This window comes from Cnephaeus nilssonii (genome assembly GCF_951640355.1).
Source record: "Cnephaeus nilssonii genome assembly, chromosome: 15".
In the NCBI taxonomy this organism is placed as follows: domain Eukaryota; kingdom Metazoa; phylum Chordata; class Mammalia; order Chiroptera; family Vespertilionidae; genus Cnephaeus; species Cnephaeus nilssonii.
In genome coordinates this window covers 27,215,490-27,238,555 of record NC_137086.1, presented here as the reverse complement: position 1 = coordinate 27,238,555, position 23,066 = coordinate 27,215,490, and the positions used below count along the sequence as shown (strand labels likewise).

The window sequence follows — 23,066 nt, the reverse complement described above, 5'->3', positions numbered from 1 at the left end:
TATACAGTGTGAGCAAAACTCATTTAACATCTACTGGTAACCAAAGGTTTTTAAAGCAACAGTAATAAAACAAGTACAAATAAACTTAAATGACAATACAAACCATATCTGATCAGCGCATTGCACTTTGGACAAGGCTTACCTTAAGCCAGTGTGGTTTTAGATCTCCATGCAGCAGCCTGAGGCGTTTGTCATGATGCCAGACCACTGGGCCAAATATTCAAACCGGAAGTCTTACATGGGAAATATTAAGAACCTTACATAGGCCAGCAGTCAATGTCCATTTGCCACTCTGTTTAATTCCTGATTTTTTATTTTCCAGGGAAAAAAGCTTATGATAGAACACGCTCTTTATAAGTACACACTTAAAGATGAGGATTTCAACTTCAGTATGGTTGTTATTTTAGGGATGGAAATACAGAATTAATTATCTCAATGAGCTGGTTCTAATTCCCAAGAGGATAAGTTAGCTGTATTTCATCCTACAGCAGATATGATACCATGCAGAAGTATGCTGTTTGGACCACAGGAAGGTACCATGAAAAAGGCTTGATGTTTTCTCTGAGCTTACGGCTACACTGGAAAAGTTCATAATGGTTCAAGAATGCTTTTTTAAGTAGAAAGGATGATTCAGTATGGGCTCAACTGGCACAACAAGCAAAATAGAGACAATTTCAAAAACACCATGATTAGGGTTATTGCCCATTTCAAAGATACATCAGTTGGTCATTTATTGGGCTAATTTTATTTCAACATTTATTTTTGATATAGATTTATCTAACGAAAAATAATGTGAAGAAATGTTTCGAGGAGTTAGTGTTATCACCAGAACTCACGGTGTATTCATCATCAAGAAGAGAACTCATTGACCCTATTCTCATTTACAATCAAGTCCTACACACTGGGCAAGGCAAGCATTCTTATCCATACAAACAAGTCCCACTTTTCACCTTGGAGAGGAAGGGTTATATTGTCTGGCAAAAAAAAAAAAGCCTCCCTGGTTACTGTGAGACAATGACCCCAGTGGAACATTGGAAAATTGCTGATTTAAAAATATTTGTAAAAATCGTGGAATTCATTTATTTTATAAATTCTGAAAAAAATCTGAGACTCAAATTCATATTTAGGTGATTTTGATGTGTTTCAAAAACTAGAAACTAGTACTTTCTAATGTTTTTTTTTCTGTGCTAACTGCTTAGCTATCCATTTCAGCTTCTCATAGCATCAGCATCACTGCGATGGAAAGGGTCACGAAGGTCCTCTAATTAAGCCGTTTCTGCTTTAGGACCAATAGAGAGTTTGTCCCATAGGTTTGGATTTTGGAATGTTCCTTTTTGAGCTATGTGGTGGATAGATGCTCTGACTTTGATCAAATCTCAGCCTTTCTGAGCTTGAGCTTCTTCATTCATAAAATAGATACACTGCTTCATGAATTGTTTTGAAGATCAATGAGATATCATATGTTCTAACTAAGCTGTCCTAGTTATATAATTCATGCATTATTTTAATTAACTTCCACCAACCTACTCATGGAGCAAAACATTTCTTTTCCAAATGTGAGAATAACCAATACTAGTAATAATAATAAAACTCACGGGGGCTGAGTTGTCATTAAGTGCACTAAGAACTTTATCTGCATTATCTCATCAACAGAAGCGTGATGAAAATGTTCTAGAATTAAATAGTGGTGATAGTTGCTCAACCTCATGACAATATTAAAACCACTGGAGCATACACTTTAAACGGGCAGATTGTATGGTATCTGAATTATACCACAATTAAAAAAAAAGAAAATTGTATGGGAAAGAGTTTTAGAAAATTACAAATGCATAGGTCGTGTGAAGGATACAGTGAAAAATAAGTCGGTCTTTTACAAATATGGTTGAGGAGTTAAAACAGGTCCATAAAAACCACACCGAAACAGCGTGTGAAGGTGGCGTGTCAAGGCTTGCAAAGTTGTGCTAGACACTCTGTAAACTGAGAGATGATTGTGAACCTCCAGGAGGTAATACCACCGTCAGGATATTACTTCATGGAGCTGAAGGAGCTCTAGTATTCCATAGAATGGAGATATATTAGGAAAGGCATATGACCTTAATGAAGATTTTGTGGAAAAAGGAAAATATTAATTTCTTAGAAAGCGGTAGCACTAAATATGATCCTTCTGGGATGGGATGGTCACCCTTGCTCGCACCCACTTCGGATTCCTTGTGTGGTGCACTGAAGTGTAATTAGCCACAAGGAAAGAGGCACTTTGCAGTAACCCTGCTCTCGACTCGGTCTTCTGAGCGTGCCTGGGTGTCAGGACCTTTTCCTAGAAACAGACACAGCTGAAGTCATCTGCTTCAGGTGCTCCTCCAGCTTGGTTAGGTTGTCGTATTGATGTTCATTAACTATGAGATTTGGGGCACATTAGATAAACTCTCTAAGAAGAGAGAGAGAATAGTGTAAGTGTGCTGGAGTTTTAGGTAGATACATCATGTGTAGATCAGTGCCCGACACCCAGTGAGCACTCTGGTATGTAGGGACTGGAAAGGCAGATGGGAGGCAGAGGGGACATATCTTCTATGTCCCTGGGTGCCTTTGGTATTTATCTGTGCTATAGGCGTCCAAATGCTGGCTGGCTCCTGGGAGACTGACTCACTGAGACCCTTCAGAACCCTCCCCCACCGTGCACCTGAGCTCCTTCTCATTGCTCTCTGGATTCTCTTGTGGGTGTGACTATTTGCTTGCATAATTTATCATACCAATTCGATTGAAACTTCCCAAAGGCAGAGAACATACTTTATATATTGCATTGTCCACACATTTATGCAGAAAGCAGAATGCATATTATATATTTGATTTTTATTTATTAACTGAATGGATTTTAAAATTATTTCTCAATGGGAAAAGAGGGAGACAGGGTAGCAGTAGCTTTTGGTTTTTGAAATAGTGTGCGGGTTTTATTTGGGGCAAATGCATTTCCAGTTTAATTCCAGGTTAAAACAACTAAACCAAAACCATTCTTGACATTATGGACCATCCAGAGTGGGAGATGCATTCTCTTTCAGCCTATAAAACCTTTAAGTCATTAATGTGGAAAAGCATTTGGGGTGAAATAGCAATTCCCTGAATTCGTGTATTTGTTTAGAGATGAAAGAACAGGTGGGTTTCTGTCACACTCTGTACTGTTACTTACTTCATCCACAATGACTGTAGGCCTCAGAGTCCCCCTCGAGCCTTAAAGCCTCTGGTCTCTGGTGAAGATTAGTCTCTGGACAAGGAAAACATACAATTTAGCCTGACTTTGATTTCAGCTGACAATGCAGAACCGGAGCATGAGAGTTGTTCTGTATTCTGAAATGGGCACAAGCATGCTGTGCATTTAAATACATTGTCAAGTTCTGTCCAAACTGGGCCCCTGGAGTATAGGATTATATAAAACTAGAGACCCAGTGAACGAAATCTGTGCTCTGGGGAGGGGGAGGGGTGTCTCTCAGCCCAGCCTGTGCCCTCTTCACAGTCTGAGAGCCCTCGGGGGATGTCTGACTGCTGCAGAGGCAGGAGGTTCCACCGCTGCTCTCACCAGCCTTGAGCAGGGCATCTGGCTGAGCGGCGCTCCCCCTATGGGAGCTCACTGACCATCAGGGGGCAGCTCCTGTGTTGAGTGTCTGCCCCCTTGTGGACGGTGCACATCATAGTGACTGGTTGTTCTGCTGTTTGGTTGATTTGCATATTAGCCTTCTATTATATAGGATTCTACAATAGAACTTGTAGGTTATAACCAAGCCTCCCTGCTAATCTACATGTTGTCCAAGGTTGCACACTTGTTCATCCTGTTTGTTGACACTCTCTACCAGAGTGTATAAGCAAATAAAACAAAAAAATAGGAGACCATTATTATTGGTCAATTTTCCAAGACATAGTTGAGCCAAATATATCTGCATAATAATTTCAGATACTGGACAAAAGCCAGTGGCATTTCTATATGCTATATACAGGCTAAATCTTAATATGTATATTCTGTTTTATCTATTTAATATAAACATCAGTGGAAATATATCTGCATCCATAACATACAAACATGTTGCTTGAAGTATGCCAAAGATATCCAGAATATCATTAAATCTTAATCAAATATTTTTCAAATGAATATGTGATTGCAGCTGAAATTAAACGGTGCATTAAACTATAGTGCTACTGGCTAGAACTTTCAAGTTCCTTCCCAGTGTCATCTTTCATAATGTTTCCTTTTAAGTTGGTTTAATAACATAATCATTATTCAGAAATGAGCATTTGTGAAAAAATTAATAATTACTTTGTCACTATTTATTTAATGAATCCACGGAAAGACTTCATTAAATTATAAATGCCTCGTTACTGATATTCTTATAATAGATTTTTGAAATTATAGTGTGAGCCAGTTATCCATTTCAAGAAAGATACAATGCTGAAAGATCAGTACACGTCCAGTGAAATTACTGCTGGTTTTCCTAATGCAATATTCATGAGAACTTGCCGGAGACAATCACATTTAATCCCAGAGAATAAGAATTTGAAATGAATTCTTTTAAATTGTAATTGTCCATTGGTAAGAAAGTTCGGCAAGTCTTATTGTTTCTATAATTGAAATGGCTTTCTATTCTGTCAACCTGGGAAAGATGTGTTTGGAGAATATTTACAATTTCTGAATGGAAAAATAAATGTAGGTCCTAAATATAATTGATATTAATATTGTGTGCTTTATATTCATTTTAATGTAATTGTTTTCAGGGAAAAATTGATCCTGCATCTATCATTTATGATTGATTTTTCAAGGATGTGATGTAACCTGGGTGGAGTAATAATGCCTGAATTAGGGTAGAGTCTGTTATCGCTTGAGTCTACTTTGGTGGTATTCAGTTCTGTTCTAGCAGATGTTGGAGTTTGATCCATGAGATATCAAAGATGTTGGACGTTCAAGGACTAAATTAACATTTTCAGAGGAAGATGAACATCATTTCAAAGTCAGAAGATTTCTAAGCATTACCAAACCTCATTATCTCTTAATAGTTTGTTTTACTGTGTTGCAAGAAAAGCATCCCTGTGAAATCTGTGGATTTCTGTACCCTAGAAAATAAGCATTTACATTACATAGTGCAGAAAATTTTGTGATGAGGTAAAGGGACATGTTTGGTTTGGTGCATTTTGTACTTTTAACATTGTAATGCTTCCATTCACAGAACTTGAATCTCCTTAAAGCGTAGAACTCTGATAAAAATTGACTATTAGGGGTAGGACGCTTTAATAATTTCTTTCAGTCTATCCTGAGATAAGAAACATGCCTGTGATAGAAGAGATCCTAAAACAATGGGCAACTCTATTGTTTTACAACTCTGTGTTGAAATATCTGATTCCTAGGGCACAACTGCAATTTATTCCATACAACATGTTCTATGGAATATTTCTTTCTTACCCCCAGGAAGTGCAACTACTTTGGTCACTTAAGGTAGTAAAATGTCATCTTTCACTGTAGATATAAGAAGTAATTTCAGTTCACTCCTTTGTAATAATAAATGCAGCCTCAGTTAAAGCTGGTCCCTTGGCACTGCATGGGCTGCCTGGAAGCTGCCACTTGGACTGGGGTTGTTTCTCCTCTTGTTCCCATGACATTCACTTCTCTTCCTTCCTCATCCCTCCAAGGATAAGGCAGAAGAAAGACGACATACGAGACAGAAATGATCTTAGTTGGCTAATACAATAGTAGCCATCTAGCTGGGCTTAGCCTATGCTTTCAATTTAGTCTGAGGAGCATTTTTTGGGGGGCGGCATTTTGGTGAGTTGTGCTCTTAACATCATTGGAATTTCTTTACTGCAGTTCCCATGAGGAGGGTGGATGCTCCTCCTTCAGATGGTCATTTAGGATTCCCCCCTCACTCCCCAGGCACCCGCTACTGCTTCTCCAGGTTCTTTCTGTTGCGTTGTCTTCACCACTCACCGCCCCTCACCCCAGGGGCTCTCTCGGACAGGACACAACACAATTCTCAGCTGGCTTCCTAACTCATGTCCCACTGGCAATGCTCACGTGTCCTTGGCTCTAACAAACTCATTCACCAGTGATTCCTGCCACAGTAATATCTTTGCTCTGCCATCAGTTCATCACCTAGTCACAGTCTCTCCCCTTGAAGGTTTCTCAGGCAAGAGTCAAATCCCAGTCGACTGAACCACTGCCACCAAATTCCAGGAGACAAGAACCAAACTTTCTGAAGTTCTACCTTCCAACTTGGCTGTACCTGCAAAACATATTACACCCCAATTCTCCCCCCAAATCCTCTTCTAATTATCAATCTCCTCTTGGCCCTTCTTTTCTCTTTAATGGGCTGGAAATAGGTCCCATAATTAGGGTGCCAACAGCCATTTTCAGTGCTTTCCTTTGCAAGTTTAGCTTAGTCAGTCTTTTACCTCATTTTGTAAAAAGAAAGTAGTAATCTATTTGTTTTTAACTGATTATTTTAAGATTGCAGCTGAACCTGAGACAAAAGCATTTTATTTTAAATTCTGTCGCATCCAAATATGAGTTGCTTCTGTCTTCTTTAAAATTATTTTCAGCACACATTGGTTGATACATATGTAACATCTGCAAGGCACAAATGCAGGTCCTGTGGTGTCCCCGAGTCCCCTGGATGAATGTTGGATACATTTTAAGTGTTATTGGAAATACAGTGTTGTTGTTATGTGTGTGTTTGCCACCTGAATCATTCTACACAATGTAGAATAATTTATAATGGCATATATTTTAAAGTAAGGATTATGAAAAATATAGTAGAAAATAAAAATAAGTCGAGGGAAAACAGTATACCAGAAGTCTATGCAGCTAGAAAAATTGCCCTACTCACTTTGACTCCGAGTTTCCTAATAACCAAAGTCAAAAATGAAATATGAAAAAAAGAAGAAATGTAACTTTGTCATATTGTCTGTCAAGCCGTAAACAAATCAAAATTTTTAAAAAATTAGAAACGATATTAACTTACTATAAGAAAAAAATCTTTTATGGACAACAAGGACCAGGAAAAAGAAAAATAGAAACCTTTAGGAAGTGTGCATGAGGCGGGCAATGAGCACTGTCCCAAATACCGCCTTCATGTATCTCCCTTTAATCAATGCAGTTTTGGACAGTGTTTTCGCATAACAATTCTCAATGTAAGCTGATACTTTTGCTGTTTAGCTCAATGCTGAGAATCTGGCAAGATGTCTAAAGGATGCGGTCCAAATATTCAGGTTTTCAATATTCTGATGATTAATTTCTGCAGAAATGGATGGAGTACATGCCCTTTAAAGAAGTTTGATGAAAGGTGAACTACAGAGAGTTTGAGGTTATGTACGCAAACAAGGGCCTGCAGTCCTACTGATTAAGGGCAAATCTACATGCTTTAAAAATCCACTGAACTCATGATAAAGTTGACAGTCCTACTGTTAGAGAATGTTTCTCAGAAGCAGAGGACACAAGCCCGTGTTTCCCTTTGCCACCGTGTAGTTTGCAGTTCTAAAGTTAACAATAACAAGCTTTGTGCTTAGAATTAGATTTGCAATGCTGTTTTGCATAACCCAGAGATGGGGGGTTGATAATAGATAGCCATATCTTAGCTTAGATAGAAAGTAACAATGGGGGAACTGAATTCTAATTCCAGTACCCATCCACCCATTAAGTTATGTGACCTTGAGCAAGTCATTGAACCTTCTTGTGTCATAGTTTCATCATCTATAAAATAAATTGAACGCATTTCAGGCTGGTAGAATTGGATAGTTTGTGTGTGTGTGTGTGTGTGTGAATAATGACTAAGAAACTGCACTCATTAAATGCCTGCCTGCATGCCCACACCCTAAGAGTGACTTTCTCTATCGTGAGTATTTGTCAGTTGTCTCTAAACAGACTTCGTGGCTATTTCCCCCAGTTATTAAAAGGGAGAATGTCAAGCCTCATTTTTCTCATGAAATGTAAAGAGTGGATTAAAGGCGCGGTGAGATGGGACATGAAAGGATGTCCTTTCACACAGACTGCTGTGCATGTTGTCTGTGGCAACCTGTGGGAAGGAGGCAGCTCAGTTCTTTTGAAAGTGTCTTTTGGAATATCAATTATCCATGAAAGAGATGCTTCAGATTTACCCAAATGTCAAGAACCTTTCTTCCTCATGAGTCTTTCAGAAGTAAAATCGGTGGAAAGCAGCTGTTGTCTGAAGCATGTTCTTGATCAATATCCTGTATGTAATTCTAACTAAATGCTGACGGATCAGCGCAACTTTATACAACTTTTTCCCCCCTCCTCTCTTCCAGCACCAAGGGAAAATTGGAGTTAAATTTAATGTTGGGACAGATGACATCGCCATTGAAGAGTCCAATGCAATCATTAACGATGGGAAATACCATGTAGTGCGTTTCACGCGGAGTGGTGGCAATGCCACGTTACAGGTGGACAGCTGGCCAGTGATCGAGCGCTACCCTGCAGGTAAGCCAGTGCATGGGTGTCTGGGGAAGATTTAATGAAAAAAACAAAACACTGTTTTGCGTTCGTTTCACCCAATTGTGGGTTTTCTGAGAAACCATCATGTATTTATTGGACTTTAGAGTCATGTGAATGTCCTGCTGTCCTAAACTGTTCTTGATACGGTGTACAACTGGCATTTTACAGAGGAACTTGAAGGCACATGTTATCGTTTGTGAAATTTAGAGCATCAGTGAAATCAGAAAAATGCACACATAAAAGGCACACCATGTCAAAGCTGGTTTTTTTGTTTTTGTTTTTTGTTTTTTACTGGATCCTTCCATTTGAACAAAGGAAAGGCTTTGTCAAAAGTAACAGAGTGAAAATTTAAAGCTAAGGGAGGGACTATTATAACCCGTTTCCCTGAAAGGAAATGGAGCCAGATGATTCCTTTGATGGTGATATGCAGCTGAAACTCATGAAATGCGCAGGTGGGCTGTGGGACACCAGAGAAACAGTAAAGGAACTATTGGTAGTACTGTAAATCAGTAGTTGTAAGAGCCTGAAAAATAAATGAAGTTTGTTTTCACTGTCACATAGCCGCGGGGTTTCACGAGGATTCTGACACCAGCATCACTCATTTCAAGTCTCTAAAATGAACGTGAGGCTATCACAGAGAAAATAAAAACGATCGCGTTCATAGTTCATGAGCTTTGTGAGCGCTGTGCTCTTGAACCAAAGGCAGGAGATTTGAAATTTAAGCCGTTGTTACTTGTGATTGTGTATATTCTCAATTAAAGTAACATGTTATTTTAAAGTAAAATACACAGTAAAAGTATAAAGGTATTTATTGCCATTATAATCCTCTCTACATTTTGGTACAAAAGAGATTACTGCAAACATCAATCTCATTTTTCTCTGCTCCCCTTTTAGAGAGAACTGGGGTGTTGTTGGTTTTTTTTTTGGTGTGTGGATTTGTTGTTTTTTAAAGAAGAGCTATAGTACAGTATAAAGAAAGAGTGTAAAAAGAAATTTTCATTTTTGCACAATAACAATGATTACCTAAAGGTATCTCTGAACCCCTCTATTACAAGTACTTTGTTTCTTGGAAGAAATAATTTGAGGAAATAACTAACTTACTAAGCAAAGATCAAGCTTCCTTAGTACTGACTCGCGATTATGGAATCGAGTGTCTGCGATGCCCCTGTGCACCTTTGCTGATTTATAAAATTTTACATCTCCAAACCTCATCTCAAACCTCTTTTATAAACTTTGTCCTCTTCAAATATTTGCTCAATTAAATGTGATATAAAGCTGCTCTATGACAAAATTTAGAAGCAAGCACATTAATAATAACTGCCTATTATAGTACTGGCAAATAGTGGGCACTTAATAAATATTTGCAGAATTGATATCCTGGGGAATTATCCCAATTTTACACTGTAATTATGAGAATGTGTATCTTCTGTGGCCTTCTGTAGTAAGATGGACTGGAAGACTGGAAGGAAAGTGCCTGAAATCTACACACATTGTTACATAGCCCCCAGCAATCCCTTATTGCATTTACTGAAATCCTAGTTGAAATGTATTATTTTTAATAACTACAGCCTTGATGGAATTACAGAAAAGTAAATTGGTGAATTTCTTAAAATACAATGAATGAATACCTCTTTACTGAGAGGAAGTCATGGCACTAGACTCCATAAAAGATGGAAACTAGAATGAAATTTGGATCCTGACCCTGGAATATGTTACCTGTTAATAGTGGACACGAACATGTAAAATGATACATTTTATTATTCTTACAGAGCGGCAGTTGCCTCTTGAAGCCTAGCTTTGTTTCACCAGTTAATGATTTAAACTTACCTTCATTTAGAAACTTTTTTACTCTTTCCAACCTTTCCAAGTTGGTATCTTTAAGAATGCTTTTCTGGTGAATGTTAATGATGACCTATGGGGGCGAGGAGAGGAATCCCACTCTTAACTTAGTCTGAATTAAACTAAGTTGAAAGTGGCTACACTGGGCTTTATTATATTAATATTCATAATTCATCTCCAAAAGGGAAGTAGAGTTTGCATTTCCCAAGCACAGATCATCAGAACCTAGTTTACTAATGCATTATTAGTTCATGTGGGTAAATATTTTTGTTTTAAAAAATGTCCACACCTCACTATTTTATTATAGCTCATGTGATTAAATAGACCAGAAAAGGCGTACTAGCTATAGTTCAAAAAAGTCATGGTCCCTGTGTTTTTGTGGCATGCTAATATCCAATTTGAATAGTGGTCATTAAGATCGGGCAGTATTGATTAAGTCAGCAAATATTTGTATATTTTCTTCTGGACTAATATCTGTCTAACACATATAATGTCTTTACCAATTAAAATGGATGTTCAGTATGAAAATATATATGTATTTAAAAATCAGAAGCTGGCAATGTCATGGTAATGAGCAAATTTTTAGAAATAGATATTTTGGATGCAACCTTTTATATTTAGTCCTTTTACAAAAAAGTATTTTAGATAATATTAACAAACACAGAGTAAGCAAAGCTGCACTTACTCTGAAGGATGCAAGCAAGGGTAAAACGCAGTTTGCCCTCAAGAAAATTAGAGCACCTGCGGGGAATTTAAATGTATACATATAAAAAGTTAATGATCAATATGTGAAGAGCTCATAGGAGTCACCATCGTGGCCATCAGTATTTTATTAATCATCTGCTCTGTGTGCATTTCAGCATGATGCTGAGGTAGGAAATAAGCCGTGAAAATGTCAGATACCCCTTTTTCTTAGAGCTTCACCTGCCACAACTCCATGAAGGCCGAGTACAAATTTAAAAGTGTCATCTAGATTAAAGTTGTTAGAACAAAGCAATTTTATAAGTTCAATAGAAATATCTAGTATATCTCTCTTATATTGGTTTGTGGGTGGCTATTTTTTATTTTTTTAAAAATGTGTTATTATTCATTAGAAAAATAGTGGGACCAAAGCCTTTACCACCAAATTCTATAATGAGAGAAGCAGGAACCAACAGACTATACTTGGTTCCTTTTCAATTGCCTGCGCAGCTAAATATAGATAACAAGGGCTGAAATTAGTAATTAAGTATAGCACTTAACCTTCCATTATAGGGCTTTGTGGTAAGTGCTTTTATATGAGGCAATTTATCTGGTAGTGACATTATCCTATATAATAAAACCCTACTATGCAAATTGACCAAACGGCGGAACGACTAGCGGAATGACTGGTCGCTATGACGCACACTGACCACCAGGGGGGCAGACACTCAATGCAGGGGCTGCCCCCTGGTGGTCAGTGCACTCCCATAGGGGGAGCGTCACTCAGCTAGAAGACGGGCTCACGGCTGGCGAGAGCAGTGGCAGTGGCAGGAGCCTCTCCCACCTGCGCTTCAGGCAGATGGTAAGGAGAGAGGGGTCCCAGACTGCAAGAGCCCTGGACTGCAAGATGGTGCAGGCCAGGTTGAGGGGCCCCCCAGTGCACAGATTTCATGCACCAGGCCTCTAGTACCTTTACTAAAAAGCACCTAAAGCATTGACCAGCGGTATCCCACCCATAATGGTCTGGAAGGCTTTCATAGAGAAACTAATTAGTAGAGGTAGAATAGATACTCTTTTGAAGTGTATGAAATAATCCCAATAACTCAACATTTACATTTTAGAATAAATTCTGAATTTTCAGCATAGGAACCCAGTTTGTGTTATTCTCTGTGCATGGAGCAAGCTATACTAATAAAAGGGTAATATGCTAATTAGACCAGACATCCTCTCAGACAAAGTTATGGTGGCAGGGCTGAGGCAGAGGTGGTTAGGGGCAATCCGGCCTACAGGGAAGAGCAGTTAGGGGGATCAGGATGGCAGGGGAGAGCAGTTAGGGGGGTCAGGCCGGCAGGCAGGTGAGCAGTTAGGAGCCAGCAGTCCCAGATTGCGAGAGGGATGTCCAACTGCCATTTTCAAGATTGGGCCTAAACCAGCAGTCGGACATTCCCCAAGGGGTCCCAGATTGAAGAGGGTGCAGGCTGGGCTGAGGGAACCCCCCCCCCATGCACGAATTTCATGCACCAGGTCTCTATATATACAGCCTAAGCGACTGAATGACTAGTAGACCAGTTGCTATGATGGGCACTGACCACCAGGGGGCAGATGCTCAATGCAGGAGCTACCCCCTGGTGGTCACTGCACTCCCACAGCCAACCTCCTGCAGTCCCTCCCCCAGCCGGCCAACCTCCTGCAGTCCTTCCCCCTGGCAAGCCGGCCCCCCAATCAGCCCCAATCACCAGCCAGGCCAAGGGACACCACCCGTGCATGAATTCGTGCACCAGGCCTCTAGTAGAAATAATATTTTGCAAACCATTTAAAGTTGAGAAAACCATTTATTGATGCTTATCAGTTAAATTTCTATAATATGATGCATCATTAATCTCTGATTTGCCCCTAATTACAGTTATATAGCAAAATTTTCTCTCCATAAGAATAGACTTCTCATAATGTTAATCTACAAAGCCAAACACTACCTTGCTTGCTCAGACTAAAGATTGCTCCATATAAATCACAATTACCTTTGAAAATAAACCTTTGACTCATTTTCTACCACAGTGTGTCAAAAAGATGTCCTTTATATTATGTATATTAAGGTCAAATATTCATTGTTTTCCTGTCAAGTTAACACCTCAAGTCAACACATATTTAAAGGAGATATATACTATATTAAAGAAACATGCTAGGTTTACCATCTGGTTAAAGGGATAAGTAAAAAATGTTCAATATTCAAAATATAATATGTGAGGAAGTATAAATTATCATTTCATATTTGGCTAATTTTTGAATAAGACAAAAATAAAATATATTGTAAGGAGGAAGAGGCCAGTTTTGAAAAACTTGGTTGGGAACTTAAAAGACTAGATTTTTACTTGGAGGAAGCATGCATTCAGTTTAATGAGATTAGCAGGAAGAGACAGAGACAGAAAATACTTAGAAAGCTAGGGTGTGAGAAAATAAAGAGGATGAATGCAAAATATAAGACCTGGTGAACAACTAAATAAAAGGGGAGTCATTCTACTTTTTATTTTCTATCTCTTTCTCTCTTTTTTAAACCATTAATTATTCAATATTCGAATGATGTAGTATGTCACCAGACTGCACTAGGTAGCAATGAAGTGGAAATCTGCAGTGGGAATAAATAGAGACGTTAAAGACATAGTAGTTTTTGCTTGCTAAAAGTGTAGTCTGGGGGACAAAAAGGATTCAGCAAACCTACTAATGTAAATAAATTGTAACTTCAAAATTAATAGTAGAGTTTAACTGCTATTCGAAAGGAGAAAGTGGTGGTCTGGAGTGGTGTAACAGAGTAGATTCTAACAGGGATATAAAGATTTGGAAGAAGCATAAGAATAGCCCAAGAAGAGACTTGGCATTTGCAAGAGGGAAGGGACTTCAAAGATCTTCTATTCCAGCTCCTTCATTTTCCAGAAAGTAAAATTGAATCTTGGAGAGGCTAATTGATATGATCAAGATCACTATGCTAGCTGGGGACTCTTGTCTTCTGTCTCTGTGCACCTTACTTTATGCTGTCTAGGAGGCAGAAACCAAAATGAAGAGAGATCATTTTAGGTAGTCTTCCATGTAGCAAAGTGTAATTTTTATAACTAATGTTATGACTTACATGATTGGTAATAGCTAAATATTTTAGTTTATATCACAACCACTGCCAACCCACACAGACACATACATACACTAAAAATTATCTAAGATATGTTAAAAATAATAAACACACGGAATAAAAATAATTTTCTTACAAAATTATTTTGCTACTATTATTTTGAATCAATACTTCTTAGTAGGCACTGATTATTTTCTGACCTCATGATAAAAATTCTACTTGAAAATTAAGTAAATAATTATGGATCATTACTCTTCGACTGTTCCTATAGCACTCAACCTGCAGGTTGGCACTATTTCCAATGTTTTGTATTTATTCATTGGTATTTATTTCTCAGTGACATCACATGAAACTTAGTTGATTTCAGTAGCCAGAAGAGGATGAGTCATTAGATGATTGAGGTATTAAAATCCTTAAGAATTATTTGGGAGAAAAACTATATCTAAATAGAAGACTTGTCCCATGTCTTGGTTAAAGGAATAGATATAGGAAATGTTGGAATGAATCTCCTTTCCCTCCTACAAAGTTTAAGACATTGGGAATATAACTTTCTGTTGGAAATTGATAAACCATGAAAAAGATTTAAATCATTTTTAAAAATAAATTACCAATTTTTGGTAGACCCAACATAAGACATGATAATCAGTAGTTGGCTCATAGTAAGATAACTTAATAAATAATTGTGAGATAAATCCCAGGTTCCTCATTCAAATTCCGTCTTAAAACATTGACTGTTGCTGCCCCAGCCTGGTGGCTCAGTTGGTTGGAACATCAGCTCATGCACCACAAGGTTGTGGGTTTGATTCCTGGTCAGGAAACATACCTAGCTTGCAAGTTCTACCCATGGTCGAGGCTGTAGGCGAGGCAGCTAATCTGTGTGTGTGTGTGTATGTTATTCCTTCCTCTCTCTCTCAAATCAATAAAAATATATCCTCAGGTGAGGATTAAAAAAAAAAAAAAGCATTGTCTGTTGCTGGTAGGTTTAGCCAAAATATACGTACATGCATGGTTGAATATATAAATGTTTGGATTCTATTTGACATAGTAAATGTTTACTAATTCAAAATTTCCAAGTAAAGCTTACATTCTATGAGGATTCTGAAGCCTCATATACTGTGGCTATGTTATTTAGAACTAAGGGCTAAAACTCTGGCAGTTCTGTTGGTAATTATCTTCTTTCATGGTGTTCAGTTTTCCTGGGACTATAGGGGCTTTTCTTAATAATGAAACATAATGAACTTTTTTATTGAATAGTATATTAAATGCATCTTCCCAAAATGCTTAGCTTCATAGAAATTGTATCCAAGGAGATGGAAAGATATGAGGTATTCCCACTTCTCACTCATTCCTATATATTTTCAATGACCTGGATTTTTTATTTTTAATACCAAAGAGATCTTACTATTATTGTAAGGCAACCACTGTAGAAATTTTAATGTCTGAAAAAGTAATATATATATAAAATAAAAGAAAGAGAGAAAGTTCCTCTGATGATTTGGTGGGCTTTGGTATCATTTAGACTATAGAAGCTGGAAAATATACAAAGAAAAGAAAGGAAAAGAAAAGAATAGATATGTGGATGATAGATATGTGGAAGAGTAGGGACAATTCTTTCTTACAGAAGAATTCAAATTGACAAATGTAGAAGGATGATAGAAGTAGACATTCAGCACTATAACTTCAAAATATTACTTTTCAACACCAGATGTGCTGAAATTAGTGGGGAGAATTTTGAGCAGAGACTAGTAATTTATGTATCTCCACCAAGGTGAAAACATAAACTTTCTGCAGATACGCTCAGAAGACCACCTTAACTAAGTGATCAAGTTAACATCACCAATAATAAGAAATACGGGCATTGCGAAAAGCACTTCATATCTTTCCTATTCTTGGTATTCTTCACAGAAGTGCATGACCTCAATCTAATCATAAAAAATGCATCGTGGGAATCTGGATTGGATCCTGTAACAGTAAAGGGATTATTTAAAACTGGTGAAACATAATAAAGTCTGCATACTGTAGTTTACAATCTAGTACTGATGTTAATTTCTTGGTTTTGATGATTGTCCAGTAGTTATTTAAGATGTTAACACTGGGGGAAGATAGATGAAAGGCATGTGGAACTCTCATTACTATCTTTTACAACTTTTCTATAAGTTGATATTTTTTAAATAAAAAATTATTTTTATCTAAAAATTCCTTTTAGTCAATTCTATATAGTATAATATTATTCTAGGAAAAAAGATTTGAAACAATAAAACTTGTTTTTGTAGATTTGGTAAGTTATGTGTAATTGTGAATGAATTATATATTAACGTGTTCATATGGTTATTAGAAAAGTACATTTATTCTTAAGGAATATAAACCTCATTTCTGTAACAATTCAAAGGTATAACCTAATCTAATATTTTAGTTACTCTTAATTAAGACAGAATGATAATAAATGTGAAAATCTTTTAATGTCTGAAGGCTTTAAATAGGCCATGCATGAAAATTTAAACAATGATGAATATTTTGTATCAAATTTAGCCTCATGGGTTGAACAGTTTGCAATGACTTTCATCTTAAGCATTTGTAAGTCTGTTTTGTTTTCAGCCTTATGAATTTCACTACATTAAAGGCAGCTGAGCTTCCCACAACCCCTACCATGGAAATTTGAGGCTAAATTTTTTCATGTTAAGTATTATTGTAGTAATTCGTCAGCTTGGGCATATTATTTATATTGGTGGCCCAAATATTTAAAATGTCTATTGAGAATCTGAAAGAGAATATACATAGCTTATGTTGGGCTAGATATAACCATTTGCATTTCCAATGAACTATTTTAGCTGGATTGATGAGATATAAAACTGGTCAGAATAGAGGAACATTTAGCTTCATTTTTTTTCGATAGTGTCAACTAATTGATAACATGCCATAATAATTTTTCAGGGTCACCTTTGCTAGAGCATTTAAAAAGTCCACATAGAGTCATCAGTTCTCTCATTTATTACTTTTAGTGCTCAGTTTAGCAGAGGAGTTGGATGAGAGTGTACTTCCTGGTTGGAGAAGGCACAAACAAAATGAAGCTTTTTTAAAACTTTTTAAAAAATGTATCTTTATTGTTGGAAGCATTAAAGATGTCCCTTTCTCCCCCCTTAACTTATTTCACCCCACTCCTACTCCCCCCACTCCAGGCCTTCACTGCACTATTGCCTATGCCCATGGATTATGCATAGATGCGCATAAATTCTTGGGTTCTTTGGTTAATCTTGTCTTCCTGGTTAATCTTGTCTCCTCCCCACCCCCATCCCCAATTTGCCTTCCTGAAAAGAGACATAGGATGGTCACAATCACAGTGGAAAACAAAACTGGGAACAATTAGATGAGGCCTTTGCTTTATGGAAGTAGAGCTCAAATAGAACATGAAATCCGTTGGACTGATTGAGTAAAGAAGTTGGTGTTGTGCTGGATTGGGGTGAGGAAGTAACAGAATTCACCCAAAAATCTCAGACATTACCTGAACCCATTTAAATTTCAGACAGCACCATACACTGGGCACTACATACTGGGAACTGTGGTAGTTATTTTACATACATTTTTCTCATCAAATCTTATAAGGCAGCTTGTAGTATCTTCTTTTGACAGATCAGTAACTAAACATAGATAAGGTTACTTACCAAGGTCCCACATCCCAAAGCTCACTCCAGGGCTCTGAAGTATTTATTATGCAATGCTGCCTACACTATTTATTCATACTCCTTCTAAGAGGAAAAAAAAAATAGAAAAGTTTCTTCTTGGTCCCCACCAGATTTCAGGATGACTAAACCTTTGTTGTATTGAGGTCCTAATAGCAATGGTATTGTTTCTTCTGTTTCTATCTCTGAAGGCCATTCAAGGGTCCCTTGGGATTTGTGGCATGCATTTAATGATGCCATCTTCCATGGCTGATTCTCCTTCTCCTTCTCTTCCTCCTCCTTTTCTTTATCCATATGCAGAAATGAGTGCCACATCCAAGCTGTATACCTCTTAAACACTAAAATTGCAATAGAAAAATAAAGACCACACATCAAATGACCAAACTTCAAGCATATACTATGATAACACAAAATTAAAAGTGGGATAAGGTGAAAGTTAAGAGAGAAGGCTCAGGAGTCAGACTGCCTGTGTTCAAATCTTAGTTCCAACACTTTGTAGATGTGTGACCTCTGGCCTATTTCTTTAACTTCTTTACACTTAAATTTCCTGTTTATTCATGACAGTACTTACTTCATGGGGTTGTTTGAAGTTTCCAAGAGTTTTTAATTTCAAAATACTTAGTAATTAGTAAGAAACATGGTAAGTAGTAACTACTCAATAAATATTAGCTCAACTATCTCTAATCAAAGTAGTTTGGGTTTGCAATCCTGAAATTGCAATAGGCACTAACCTCCACATATCAGTGTGTAGTGTATTTCCTTCGGGGAACAAATTCATCCCTTCTAGGCTGTCAGACTTGGGTTCACACACATGGAAATAAACATTTCCAGAAACTTAAGACATGTAATTGCCTCACCCCTTTCTGCCCTCCAATCCCACCCTGAGCCAGAACACTATAGAGACATCAGTGGGAAGGATAGAAAATACGTTCTGTATAAATTAGAGAAAGGAGTGGTGTGTGGGAATGAGGAAAGACTTAGGAAGGACTGGAATGGGGGCTGGGTGTTGGAGAATCATTTGAATTTAGTAAGAGAGCATTAGGGAGACCATGGTAGCTGGTGGATGGGCAGCTGCATGCAGTGATGCAGTTTGGGTAGCATTGCACCAATATCCCATCAGAGGGGATGGAGTGGAAGCTGGAATCCAGTCTGTGCTTGGGTCAACAAGTCATGTGCCATGCAGAAAGAGCTGTCTTTTCCTTCTCACCAAGCATCTTGGGGAACCTTCTGCCTGGGCTCTAACCATCACTGGAGTCTCTGTTTCAGTTCCCCAGGATGGTGCTCTGTAATTGGAAACCATAAGAATTATCATTCAAATAGGCATAATTCTGAGAGAGAAAAGAAGTGCTATTAAGTTACTCCTGCATATTAGACACATACCGACACTGTCCCAGGCAATCCAGAACATTTGTCACTTTACTTACAAGCTGCAGAGGGTACTTAGACTTTTACCTGGAGAAACTGGAATCAGCCTAAGTTAGTCATTCTACTAGATAGCTGAGTTTATTCTTGTGCTGGTGAGGAAGCTGAAGATATTAATTAGATAAGGACTCTGAACTCAACTTAGAAAAATAATGTTAACTACACTTTAAATCTTTACTTTTCTTCTTATCCTAACAGTATTTTAAAATATCAATACATCCTTCTCTATAATAATAAAAGCGTAATATGCTAATTAGACTGGACATCCTTTCGGACATCCTTCCTTCTGGACAAAGCCTCAGTGGGCGGGGGCCACAGCAGAGGCGGCTGCAGCGGCAGCAGGCAGGGGTCAGGGGTCAGGGCCAAGGCCTTTGCGTGAATTTCGTGCATCGGGCCTCTAGTTCACTCATAAATCTTGTGCTTCATTTTCTCTGTTGCTTGTTCAAGTCACATGTACCTTAAATTATATTTATTTTGGTTCAAAATACTTTTTAAATTTCTGACTAAAGAGTTTTTCTCAAATATTTCTTTCATTCTGAATTAGAAAACATTGAGTAAAGATAAGCAGCTAGACATGGAAAGAAAGCATCAGAAAATGAATAAATTTAAAGTGCTAACCCGGGTCTTTGACCTATCCATTTCTTTCACACGTGAAGATCTACCTTTTACCTGAAGCGCTAATGGAGGCCAAAAGCCTCAACTACTCCTTTTATTCATCAGTGAACATTCGTTAAGACCATCCACTTCATGGCTGTCCTATGTTGTGCTAAACCTGGTTGTAACCACAAGGAAACAAAAAAACACTGCCTTTGTTCCCAAGAGTTTAAGGTAAATTTGAGAGGAAAAACAAATCAGTGAAGTATGACTGTGTGGAAAATATAAAATTTCATAACTTAAAATATTAATACAAGACCTGGAAGAAATATGAGGTAGAAGAGATGTGTTTAGTGCCTAAAAAAAGTAAAGTCTGAGCCTGATATAGATGGGACAAATGAGCATGTATTGGTGACTATGAACCCATTCCAGGCAGGAGAGAGAGTGAACCCAAAAACTGAGGCGGTTATAAATTCCAACATAGCACTTACCTGGTCTTGCTCTTTGTGATGGGACATTTAGTTATCATATTTAGTCAACAATCTAGAGACTAAAGCTGAGAGAGTAATTAAGGAAGGAGGGTGAGAACTTCTTTGTTCCAGAATTTGTGGATTTTTAAGGGATATCTATACTATGACAGGAGAATGTTTTCTTTGGAGAGCTTTCAGATGCTCCTAGACTTAGCAACAACATATAGGTTTTCAGTTCAAATTGACTTGAGGCATTTGGAAAAGGTTAAGCACAGTTTTCGAGGCTATGATGATAGGGTGAAATTAGCAATGTCCACCTGGACAAAACTCGGGTAACTGCTGCTGGTGTGTGCCTGTTAAATTTTAATAAATTCTGAATTAATAGAAGCACAACTAAGTTTCATTTGCACAAAAATGTGTATTTCTGATTGCAACTAAATTCGTACTCTAAACAAATTAGAAGTCCCAAAACCATTTTACCCTCTTAAATTCCTAACTTGTACTATCAAAATCTTTCTTGTTATTCCACCAACATAGACACTGGGTCCAATAACAGGAACTAGTTTCCACAAATTCTTCATTCAAATATTCCCTAGTTTCCATCATTTCTGTTTGTGCTGACATTATTCTAGTGATATAAAGCCTTTATTACAATTGGGCCTCTTTTCCTATTGTCAGCTATAAACCATCTATATTCCTCTTCAGTCCCCATTATTTTATTCCATCTGGTACATAACTAAAATGTTTTTCTTCCTAAAATTGCTTTTATTATACCTCTTCCTGCCCTCAATTTTTCAGTGGCTCCCCAAAGTGAACTTCGGAAGGGATAGAATTTGTATGAATGAACAGAGTGGTAGGGTTCAATGCCCTTTTCTCAGGTCCGGTGTGATGTTTTATATTTTGAAATCTTACTTTTATAATTTTAATTTGTTGTTGTTTCTACACATCAAGAATATTTTTGAAAATCTGATTTTACTGGCTTATTTTTTTCTAAGTATTGTGTTATTGTTATTTTGTTGTTGTTGTTGTTTTTGTTTGTTTGCCCTGGCAATAGGAAACCTAGGATTACAGGTATTTACTTTTTTTTACTATATTTGTCAGTTCAGTTTCATACTTTGAATTTTACTGTTATTTGTTCATATTGAATATACATAAAAACCACTAACTTGAAAAATGAAACATGATCAAAGGCAATTAGGGGATTTCACTGTATAGCCAAATAAAAACAAATCAAAACTACAAGGTTCCTTATATTGGCCCATAATGTGTGATAAAGTTTTTTCTTTATTTTTACATTTCCTGTAAAAAGGAAATAACATTAACAAGAGTAGTTTTATGAGATAATTTACTTCCCTTTTAATGAGTTATGGTACTTTTTGGACTCTCTTCTAATTCTGAAGGGCTCAAGAGACCAATCTCAAGGCTCAAGGCTATCAAACCCCTGCTGCATTGGTTGGGAATTGTACTAGCATATTTTTTTATTTCTATGGATCTGGGATTCTGTGTAATCTATCAAAACAATAGTAGCCATCATATATTTATTACTGATTATCAGAAACTGTTCCTGGGTGCTTTATACACATTACATCTAGCTCCTAAAAACAATGTCATAAAGTGTCCCCAATTTACAGATGTGATATGACTTGGAAAGATTCAGCAACATGCTCTTGAGTGCCTTACTGAGATTTGGGCTAACTGCCATAAAATCAAATGGGTTTCATGATCTCTTTCCATAAATCTTAATAGTCTTATAGATTCAGTATTTAGAAAATCAAAATTTCACAAATTTTAAACTGAAAACTATTTCTCCTGGAGCTGTACAAAGGAGACTTTTTAATTTGGGGAGGGAATGGAAGATAGAATCAGTAAGTCTGGATCATGGACAAGAGACTGGGAGCGTGAGGTAGGCCTGATAAAAGATTCCAGAGTAAAGTGATTCGGTATGGTAAGGCCAAGGACAAAGAATAGTGGAAGAGACAATGGCCCAAGACTTTAATTTCTTCAGTAATTCATTCAAAAATATTTCTATGTACCTGGTGCTATGCTAGGGATACAGAGGTGATCAAAAACAGACCCAGTCCCTGCTCTAATGGAGAAAACACATTCTTTCACAATAATGTGGCTGGAGTGCGGAGTTGAATCAGAAGGGGCAGAATGAGTGTCTAGAGCTAAGTAAGGTAGGAGTGATGCGGCCGTTCCAGTGTTTCTTGGACCACAGCATGGGAAGTGGGAGATGGAAGGACACTGATGCTGAAGGTGAAGGCTGGGCTCTCCCTCAGGGTGCAGGCCACCAGAACATGACAAGGGAGCAGAAGCCAAAGGCAAAGACGAAGATTTCCCACTCCCTTCTACCAAGCATTTTCCCAATTAAAAGGCCAAAACACTGAATTCTGGCCATATAGGTGGAAGGAGTGAATAGCTGTCTAATTTCCAAGGAAATATAGGGGACCTTGAAGTGGTTGCTCTCACATAGAGCTCAAATCTTTATATTTTAACACACATTGATGCACTCTCAATGGAGGCTCTCATGGAATCATTTTTTTTAAATGTTTATTTAAAAAGATTTCTCAGGCAGTTCCTAAAATAGATACTTGTTTGAATAATATAAACATCATTTAAGACATAGAATTTGTTTTTTAGAGTTTTGGAAGTGGGCACAATGAACTTTTTGTGATCGCACAATAGTCACCAAATTAAAGAAAACATTAGCATATTTCAATAAGAGAGTCTTACCCTATTTGATAATTAACAGAAATAGGGATTTATTTTATGCAGTTTGTTTTTTA

At 37.4% G+C, this 23,066-nt stretch overlaps 1 protein-coding gene across 2 annotated transcripts in view; it reads left to right on the top strand.

The window, feature by feature from the left end:
• NRXN1 (neurexin 1) overlaps positions 1 to 23,066 on the top strand; it is a 994,129-nt gene that overhangs the window by 841,879 nt on the left and 129,184 nt on the right. For both annotated transcript variants that reach the window (XM_079791723.1, XM_079791722.1), the window contains one exon: positions 8,293 to 8,464. In XM_079791723.1, the coding sequence (XP_079647849.1) occupies positions 8,293 to 8,464 (172 nt within the window). The remainder of the gene's footprint in view (positions 1 to 8,292; positions 8,465 to 23,066) is intronic.